We start from the raw sequence: 10,425 nt of genomic DNA on the forward strand, positions 1-10,425 counted from the left end.
GGGATTTGTAAACAGGCGATCGTGTGAGGCTCAGCGGTGCGACTGAAGCAGGCGACACTGTTTTGTGAGGGTCCTCGCCCCCCGGTGCCCGTGGCCGCTGCGCGCCGGCGCTCCGCGCCAGACCCTGCTGCAGGCGCAGGCTCGCCCTCCCGCCCCAGTTTACCGCCTCCTTTTCCCCGCCGGGGCTGTTGCCATGCAAATGTTAGTCCCCGGCCGATCACGTGTCCTTTGAAGGGCCACGTGGATTAACAAAGCTGATCTGCCCCCAGATCGCCCCCCTCGGCTGCTAAAAATTTTTTTTCTTAACTTCTTTAAAACTGATCTTGAATGCATACATCCTCCAAACGCAGCTCCCCTAATCCTATGGAATAATTCAACTCGTGAATGCACTTGGAGACCTAAATGACCGCTTTATAAGGCAGTCCCTCGGAGCGGGGAGGCTGCAGTCTACCTGGGACACTCGAGGAGGCACACGAGGAGGTGGGAAGCGGACGGGTGCCTGGCGCCACCGCCTCTCGCGAGGGCGCGTCCTGACCAGCATGTCAGACAGGCTCAAGGAACGCAAAGTGAGTCGGCTGGGCCCAAGCGGTCCTTGCGCCCTGGTGGTGCAGGCGTCTCACTGACCCGTCGGCAGCCGAGCCGAACCGACGGCAGGGCAGGGACGTGGCCGCACTGAACTTTGCGTGTCGAGGAATTCCGGGAGGTTTGGGAAGGGACTGGAGATGGAGGAGATTTCTCAACCGGAGAAAAACCCACGCCCAGAAACTGTGGCCACCACCCCAAAGCCCCGGCGCCCAGCTTGGCTGAGTGGCCCGAGCGGAGAGGGTGGCTGCGAGGGGTGCGCGCCGGGCTGGCGGGAGAGGGCAGGGCTCCTCGGGCCTGAGGGCGGACAGGCAGGGGTCGCTTCCTCGGGCAGACCTCTGAGAGGAACACAGCTCGCCGCTCCTGTGTGGCCCTGCCTCGGTGACCCCGTGGGCAATGCCAGTCTAAAACCGCCAAACCTCTGTTCGCAGAGAACCCCCGTTTCTCATAAAGTGATAGAAAAGCGGAGGCGGGACCGGATCAACCGCTGCTTGAACGAGCTGGGCAAGACGGTGCCCATGGCCCTGGCGAAGCAGGTAACCGTGGGCACCTGGGAACCGGGTGCCAGGCGCTGGGAGCGCTCCGCTGCCGCTCGGGGAGGCGTTGCATGCGGGGGCCTTCAGTGCAGGCCTCCCTCTCCGAGTGCCTGCGCGCCGAGCGAGCACCCCCCCGGTGGCCCCCCGGGCGCACACCGCAGCAGCAGCGCCCTGCTCGCCGGCCCTCTGCAGATAAAACCCGTGTCCGCCCAGCCTGCTGGGGCCGGCCTGCGCCCTCGGGGCCGCTGCGAGGAGCCCTTTCCCCTTTTACAGAGTTCCGGAAAGCTGGAGAAAGCGGAGATCCTCGAGATGACCGTTCAGTACCTGAGAGCCCTGCACTCCGCGGATTTTCCCCGGGGAAGGGAAAAAGGTGGGCGCGGCTGTGGGGAGGGAAAGCTGGGTGGCAAGCGTGCGCCGCGCGGAGCCCTGGGCGCTGTCGAGCGCTCCCGACGGGGCTGCAACGGTCTGCGGGAGCGGAGAGGGCGCAACTGGTTTCCAGGGCTGCCCGTTCCGACGATCTCAGGTTGGGTGGGTGGGTCTGGCTCTTAGGGAAAAGGAGGTCGTTTGCTTGCTTTTCCAGTCTCTGGACTGCAGGAAGGAGAGGGCAGGCCTCCAGTGGCAACTTGGGCCAGCACATGTGATGGGAGGTGCCCCGCACCCACCTCGGACTCCCCGTGGGGAAGGAGCTGCTCAGGGTTCTCCCCTCCGTCTTTCCCGTCCCTCCAGCAGAACTCCTGGCGGAGTTTGCCAACTACTTCCACTACGGCTACCACGAGTGCATGAAGAACCTGGTGCATTACCTCACCACTGTGGAGAGGATGGAGACCAAGGACACCAAGTACGCGCGCATCCTCGCCTTCCTGCAGTCCAAGGCCCGCCTGGGCGCCGAGCCCACCTTCCCGCCGCTCGGCTCCCTTCCGGAGACGGATTTCTCCTACCAGCTGCACCCGGCGGGGCCCGAGTTCGCCGGCCACAACCCCGGCGAGGCCGCTGTGTTCCCGCAGGGCGCTGCCTCGGGGCCTTTTCCCTGGCCGCACGGCGCGGCCCGCAGCCCCGCGCTGCCCTACCTGCCCAGCGCGCCGGTGCCGCTCTCTAGCCCCGCGCAGCAGCACAGCCCCTTCCTGGCGCCCGTGCAGGGTCTGGACCGGCATTACCTCAACCTCATCGGCCACGCGCACCCCAATGCCCTCAACCTGCACACGCCTCAGCACCCCCCGGTGCTCTGACGCCCACTGGTCCGCCAGATCGCTTTGCGCGTGGGGCGCTGCTGGGGAGAAATGCTGTATATACTGTACAGGTGTAAATAACGGGCCCCAAACACTGGCGGAGGCGGGGGGCAAGACCAGGGACGAATGAATTTTCGAAAGGGTCTCCCCTGGCAATAAACGTTTTCTCATAAAGACCCACAGAGGTGGATTTCTTTGTTACCCTCTGCTCATCCACAACGCAACCCCTCTGAGAAGCCAAGGGCGCGAAGCTAATAGGGTCCCAGGGACCGCTCCCAGGAATTTCCTTTTTTTTGGGGGGGGGGGGGAGGCTTGCTGCGGAGTGTGAGGCGCGGGGGAGCTAAATAGGGACTTAAGCAGAGTTCCAGGCACCGCTTGCGGGCGTGATTGGAGGCCTCCCGGGAGCGCCAGACTGCACCCGCCCCGCGCACGTCTTGGGCACTTGCCTGGGAGAAGGGCGGAGGCTAGGCACAAGGGCTGGCTTTTGGCTCTCAGAAAATACAAATCGAAGGACCCGCCCCAGACTGGCATTAGCAGTCTTTGGCGGGCTGGGACCTGGGCGCTCTTCCCACCCCGAGGCACGTCGCCCGACGCGCGCGCACAACACGCTCGCGGGTCTGGCACGCGGCGAAACCCAGGCGTTCTGGACGCGCGGCTGTGTGCACAGGCTTAACGAGTGATGGGTAAAAGAAACAAATTTTTTAGTTAAAAAAAAAAAAAAGACGTGAAACTACACCGGTGGAAGTCTTCTATCTTTGAAAGATCGCTACTCCGCTCCTGAGCGCTAAAGGAAGCCGGCTTGGCCTTTTGCGCACAGATTGGCTGGGCTTCAGGGCGCTGGGCAACCGGGGCAGAGGGCTGCTCCGGCCGGCAGGGAGGTGCGCTCGCCCTGGGGTGGGGACAGGGGCGTGTTCCCCGAGGCGATCCCCACCATCCGGCCCCCTCTGCCTTCCCCCAGAACACCGTGAGGAAAACCTGTCGTCTAGGCAAGACGCGGCGAGCCACTTTTTAGGGGGCTCTGGATTTCAGTTCCAGTGGATCTGTGTTTTACTCACAAAATCGCCATGCATTTAAAATAGCAAGCTGACATTATGTTTTTTTCTAAGACCCAAACAAGCAAAATGGGCCTTCATTTAAATAGGTAAGATAAATGAAGTATCCAAATGTCTAAAGCTGTGTAACTTATTTGAACTTTTATTCCCATTAACTTTGATGCCCTTTAAATAAATAATTCAAAATTATGTAGCATGTTCTCCTCTTCAGAGACCATTTAACTAAACAGTGGTGATTTGCTTTTTTCCAGATTAACTGAAGGACAGTAAATGAACTTATTCCATTTCTCTGGACAGGGTTTAAGAGAGCTCTGACCTGCACTGTTTACTGAGGTCATGAAATGGAATGGCCCACAGGTTGAAAACCATCAAACTGCATTATGCACAGACAGGCGCGTGCATACACACACACACACACACACACACACGGCCATCATTACCTTGTTCATAAAATGAAAAGGTGTATATATGTGTGTTTGGGAGGAGCCGAATCTATAAACTTTAGGAAAGGAGTTGCACGTAGGGTTTCTTAAAATATCCATAAAATGCGAGCTATCTGCTCTCTTACAAGCTGATGGAGTTGGCGCCTGGAAGTTCGGGTAGACCGGATAACACATCTACACTGAGCAAAACAGGATCAAGACAAATTATGCAGAAGTGGGAGAGCGGATGGCGTCCATTATTGGAACACATGTCCTACACCCATTTTCATTGGTGCTGGATACAGAATCTGAAGGCGGCCTTTCAGGAGGCATTGAGCCCATCTGAATTCCCTTCGGCAGTGAAGCATTAAAGATATAGCGTTGCCCTGGAAATATAAATTATTAATATATTCAGCATTTTTGTCACTTCTCAACTGTTAACCAAATTAGACAAAACTTTCTTTTACTAAGTAGATTTTCTCTTTGGGATTAGCTTTGGGAACGCACAGGGCCACCACAGTAAAAACTTTGGTCATTTACATATAATTTTTGCAAACTTCCACTGGTCCATGACAGTCTTTGTACCTCAAATGTTGGTATTCTTGATTTTTTTTTCTTTCTCATTTAACTGCAAGGGATAAAACCCTGCTTTGGATTTACAATGACTTTGGGATAAAAGTCTCCCTCCCCCTCTCTCCTTCCTCCTTTCTATGTGTGTGTGTGTGTGTGTGTGTGTGTGTGTGTCTTTTTCTGAAACTTTCATCTGAAGTCCCAGTTCTACAGGCATGGCCAAAAGTCACACTTGGAATAGTCTGACTTTGCAAAAGAGTGAATGTGTCACTACAGAATGGGATGGATTCAAATCAGATGGGGACTTTAATGTGTTCTTCCTCCAGCTCTCCCTGACAACACGTTACCTCCAGCCCCTCTGCCCCCAGACTCCCCCACCCTGGCCCCCCCCACCCCGTCTGAGTCTCTTATGCCCAATCCATCCACTGTTCCTTTAAGTAAGTTGTATAGTAATGGTTTCCAAGAGGGGCCCGACCAAACCCAGAAATAACAAAAAAACAAAAACCACTGGGTTTGGCTGGAGGTGACCCATTGTGCGGCCTTCTGAAAGGGGCAGTCTCTCGTTTCTTGGGCTTCATCCTTGAGTGGGCAAGAATAAAAATAATCATCCCCATGAAATCAAAGGTTTTCTCCAGAGGCTTCGGGCACAAAGCTGATGGCTGGTGAGCTGGATCCGTCCCCATGGCTCTGCAGGGCTGCAACTGGTAGCTTCCAGGCCTTCAAGCCGCCTCGGCGGGACGGGCAGTAATACAGAGCTCACTTGTGCTTCCAAGCGTTATTGAACAAAGACAGCCAGCCCCCTGTAGCAGCAGCCCCCACCCCCAGTCTGCTAGGCTGCTAGAAACCAGAAAGGGGGGAGCTGCCGTTGACAGTGGCAGAGCCCACAAAGTCGGGGGACTCCTAGGAATGCGGTTGTCAGTGTCTGCATAGAGAAGCAAGAAAAGGAGATGATGGGGGGACCAAGCAGGAGCTCAACGAGTGTTTGTGGAATGACTGAATGAACTGCCTCACAGTGTTGAGTTGCTGGGGAATCTGCATGGGGTCCTTGCCCGCCATCTTGTTTCTACCCTCAGCCTCCTCCACTATCAGAGACGGGAAATTGTATATACCCCACCTCGCCCCGAAATCTGTGGTGTATCCACACACTGAGACGCATTGGAAGGAGCAATTGCCCGGCCTTTGCCTAGGAAGTCTACCTTGTGCTCTGCAGTGGGAGACAGTGTGTGGATGCTTGGCTAAGGGGCTCACTCTTGCTGCAGGCCCCAAGTCCAGGATTTGGATTCAGAACTAGCTGTGGAAAAGCCCCGAGGCTGGGCTGGGCAGGGCTGGGCTGGGCTGGGCTCCATGAGTTCAGCAGAATTTGTCTTGCTGGAGCCACACTGCCTAGATTTGCATTCCAGCTTGGCCGGCCGCTGTGTGGCTCTGGCAACTTGCTAAGTGTCTCTGTGTGTCTCATCATCTGAAACAGAGATGTGAAAAGTGCATATCCTATAGGGTTGCCATGGGGGTTAAGTGAGTTGGCGTAGTCGAAGCACTCTGGATAGTGTCTGCACCAGCGTGGGTAGTCAGTAACTGGTATCAATAAGAAGAATCCATTCCTTCCCCCTTTCCAAAGAGTCAGGTCCTTGGGGCCACCTCAAACAGAAACAAGATGCTGAGGTCCATCATGGGAAAAAAAAAAAAAAAAAAAAAAAAAAAAAAAAAAAAAAACACCTCTTTAATCCCAGGCCATTTTTTCAACTCTAAGACTTGCTTTAGAACAAGACACTTTTCTTCACTTGGGGACTGTGGATCTCCAGTTCTCTCCCATGATTGATCTTGAGGCTATGAGTTCTACTGCAAGCTCTCATTGATCATCAGAGCCCCTCCAGTAACTGTAGAATGCTCTCGCTCCTTTCTACACAGAAATTTGCCCTTATAGTATTACACATCAGTTCTTTCTCTCTCTCTCTCTCTTTTTCCTTTCTACACAGAAATTTGCCCTTATATTATTACAATCAGTTCTCTCTCTCTCTTTTTTTTTTTTTTTTTTGATAGGCAGAGTAGACAGTGAGAGAGAGAGAAAGGTCTTCCTTTTTGCCGTTGGTTCACCCTCCAGTGGCCACTGTGGCTGGCACACTGCAGCCAGCGCACTGCGCTGATCCGAAGGCAGGAGCCAGGTGCTTCTCCTGGTCTCCCATGGGGTGCAGGGCCCAAGCACTTGGGCCATCCTCCACTGCACTCCCAGGCCACAGCAGAGAGCTGGCCTGGAAGAGGGGCAACTGGGACAGAATCCGGCGCCCCGATTGGGACTAGAACCTGAGGTGCCGGCGCCGCAGGTGGAGAATTAGCCTACTGAGCCGAGGCACCAGCCCTTACACATCAGTTCTCATACTTGCACTCCCCATTCCCCCTCCAGCTACACTTTCTTGTGCCTACTACGATACGTGGCCATTGCAACACAGCGGGCATGAACTAATCTGAGTGTTCAGATGCACACTCTGTGGCAGTTACATGCCCTTGTCAGCACTGCCCCCCATTTTCTCCCCTTCCAGTTTTTCCCTTTGATCTATCCTACTCTTTACCTGCTAACCCACCCCTGGCTTGGGGGCCAGTCCTGAGGTTTCAGCCCTTGTGTAGGGAAAAGGCCTACATCAAGACCCCCAGCTCCCTGTGTTCAGTTTCTCGACTCTCACCCCCTGTCTCATTTACCCTTTGGGTTTCATCCCCTAGTTCCTTGGCTCCTGATACCTGTCTTTTCAGTATCTGTGGCCTGGTTAAGAATTGGGATGTATTGGGGGGGGCTGGAGTTAGGAGGAACTTTGATTTCCCAGTGTGCATTGCTGCAGGGAGGGATCTCACTAAAGCAGCACCCTAACATGGCTCAGCACTGCTTTCATATTCTGTAGATGCCTGACTGTGGGGGTTTGGAAAGGACCCAGGTGTGCCTCCTTCTCTTTGGGCAGCAACCTGCTCACAGGAGGCGGGGAAACACCCCCTGCTGGGCTGCTTGTAGGACTTGTGGCTTTTCCTGTGCTTTTCATACCTAAGTTTAAGTCTAAGAGGAAGGGTTGCAAGCCCACTGTCGCCATCCACTCACATCTTCCACTCAGCTGCAATAAACGTTTTTATCTGTACAGGACACCTATGTCTATATGAGGGAGCCTCACAAAGCTTACGAAAATGCGTATTATGGAAAAACTTGCGTGAATTTCAAAACATGCTTGCACCACAAGAAACTTACCTTTTAATTCCTTTTTCCACCAACTTTGGGATATACCTTTGTATCTCAGAAGGTTCTGAGCAGAGTAAAATGGGAAAATGAGTTTTATTTTTTGGATACCCTAAAACCCCAGAATCTGAGTGCTGATATGTGCAGCTAGGACTGGAGATAAACACACACACACACACACACACACACACACCCCTGCATGCATTAAACATTACAGGCCAGAAGCACTGCACACATGTATGCCCAGGGCACCTGCCTCTGCACACAGGTATCCACATGAATGGAAAAAGTGGCCACAGACATGAGCCACCCACTGAACCCAACTGTCAGGTTAGAGCTTGAGGGACCCAACTATTCTGGCTTGCTTGGAAGATGAGAAACAACCATTGTGAAGGTCTACAGATCCTGCTATGTTCATTGACCAGACCCCTGTATGGTAGCTGAGCTGAATCAAAACAGAAGCAGTGTTAGGCATTTTTTAATTTTGAGATTTATTTTTATTGATTTGAAAGGCAGAGTTAGAAGAGAGAGAGAGAGATATCTTCTATCTGCTGGTTCACTCCCCAAATGGCCACTGGGCCAGGCCAAAGCCAGGAACAAGGAGCTAGGAGCCTTTTCTGGGTCTCCCATGCAGGTGCCAAGAGCCCAAGACCTGAGCCATCTTCCACTGCTTTCCAAGGTACATTAGCAGGAGGCTGGATCAGAAGTAGAGCAGCTGGGACTTGAACTGGTGCCCATAGGGGATGCCAGCATCACAGGCAGCAGCTTTACCCACTATGCCACAGTGCTGGCCCCTCTTAGGCAGTTTTATGCTGAACAGTGGCATGGAAGATGGTGGGAAACTGACTGAAATGATGGATTCTGAGAGTGGGAAAATTAATGAAGCAGAACTCTGGCCTAAGTAGAAGGAGAGGATGAGGGGAGAAAGGACCCTGAGACAACTGAGAACCTGAGCATTTGTTGCTATTCCTATTGCCGATGAGCCTCATTTACTGTGTTAGCTTAAAAGTGAGAGTCAATAGAAATATATTAGTAAAAACTATAAATACAATGAAACTTTCTTACCACAAGATTTCTAGGAAACCTTCTGCAACATTTTCAATGACACAGATGTAAGCCTCCTCTATCATTTCTCTGTTATAGTTATTTCAGTAGAGCCCTTTCACTGTAAAACATTTTCATTTTCCACCCACTAGTATCAAGACTTCATTTTTTATATAAATATTCTTTCAATTTTATTTTCAACAGAATATTAAATTTGTGAGGGAAGAACACTGTAGTGTAACAGGGTACAGCCACTTCTTGGGATGCCCACATCCCATATCAGAGCACCAGTCCAAGTCCAGTCTACTCTGCTTCTGATCTGGCTTCCTGCTAATGCACCTAGGAGAAAGAAAATGAAGGCTCAAATGCGTGGACGCCTTCCACCCATGTGGGAGACCCAGATGGAAGTTCTGGCTCCTGGCCAATCTGGCCCAGCCCTGGTTTTTGTGGGCATGTGGGGAGTGAAACAGCAGAGGGATGAATCTCTCTGTCTCTGTCTCTCTCTCTCTCTGTTTCTCTCTCTCTCTCTTCCACTGCCTTTCAAATAATGAGAAATAAATAAACATTAAAAAAATACAGGGGCCACTACTGTAGCTCAATGGGTAAAGCTGCCACTTGAGACAAGACCCAGGTGCTCTGCTTTTGATCCAGCACCCTGCTAATACACCTGGGAAAGCAGCAGTTGATGGCCCAAGTATCTGAGTCCCTGCCACTCCTATGAGAGACCTGGCTTTGGCCTGGCCAACTCTGGATGTTGTAGCCATTAGGGAAGTGAACCACATGAAACTTGCTCTCTTGCTCTCTCTCTCCCTCTCCATCACTCTGCCTTTCAAATAAACAATGTTTTTTTTTTAAAAAAAATAGTATGCTAAGTTTTCTTGAAAAAAATATAATTTGTGGTCTAGCTTTTTTCTTTCTAATACACCATTAAGTGTAATTAGTTAAGAAAATAAATACTATAGAGGGTAGCCATGAGAAAATGGGTGCAAGTTGTAGGACTACAAGTTAAAATATTTCTCTGTACCTTTTGGATATATCATGTGCTCTATGCACAGCTATAATTGCAAACCAAACAGTCCTAGCAATTCTGGGGGGAAGTCTAATAAAGCCAGTTCCAGGTACTTGTAGAAGCTATTTTGGAAAAAAAAATCGGAGTGAGCACCATTTGAAAATTTCTAATTTGGCCACAAGTCACAAGTAGTAAGTGTGGAGGGTCCTGAAGAAGCCCTGATTTCACAAACCCTTCCTACCCTGGCTTACAGCAAAGAGGTGGACATGAACACACGGAATGTCATCTGAACTATACCATAGCGAACGCAGCATGGGGCACATGAGCTAAATAACAGCTCTCCCGGCATTGAACCTCAGGCTGATGATGGCCTGAGCACATGAGGGAAGGCTGCGGGGGGAAACATTTCATTTCTACCTCAATAACTTCATAGGAAAGAACCTGTGCTAAGAATTCCTTAGAATGCAATTTCAAGTAGAAACATCACTCTACTGACACTAGAACTATGTTAACTATTTCCTTGATTTTTTTTTTTAAAACACACACACACATTAGTCAATGAGACAACATTTACCAACCTTTCAAATTTCATATTAGAGAAGGAGCCAGCAGGGGAGGTGACCGTGCGCCCTGAGGGTTGGCTTTCTGGAGGCAATCCTGCCCGAGCAGCATCACGTGACTTTCTGGGGGCAGCACGGCCAGCCGCTGCTGTGGGTGAAGACAACATGTGACCGTGTGACCCAGTGGCACTGCACCTGACGATGGCCTTCTGG

The 10,425-nt window shown here is 51.9% G+C and overlaps 1 protein-coding gene across 2 annotated transcripts; it reads left to right on the plus strand.

Moving 5' to 3' along the window:
• Positions 1-717: 717 nt before the first annotated feature.
• HELT (helt bHLH transcription factor) lies at positions 718-2,505 on the plus strand. 2 transcript variants are annotated; one of them, XM_051833099.2, is made up of 3 exons: positions 718-1,118; positions 1,392-1,488; positions 1,845-2,505. In XM_051833099.2, exons 1-3 carry the CDS (start codon positions 723-725, stop codon positions 2,342-2,344), a joined length of 993 nt encoding a protein of 330 aa, XP_051689059.2. In that variant the 5' UTR covers positions 718-722; the 3' UTR covers positions 2,345-2,505. The 2 variants fall into 2 exon arrangements, with proteins under 2 accessions (XP_051689059.2, XP_017196423.3); XM_017340934.3 differs by having other exon boundaries at positions 1,848-2,505.
• The last annotated feature ends 7,920 nt before the right edge of the window (positions 2,506-10,425 follow it).

The sequence above is a fragment of the Oryctolagus cuniculus genome, chromosome 2 (genome assembly GCF_964237555.1).
Source record: "Oryctolagus cuniculus chromosome 2, mOryCun1.1, whole genome shotgun sequence".
Classification (NCBI taxonomy): Eukaryota; Metazoa; Chordata; class Mammalia; order Lagomorpha; family Leporidae; genus Oryctolagus; species Oryctolagus cuniculus.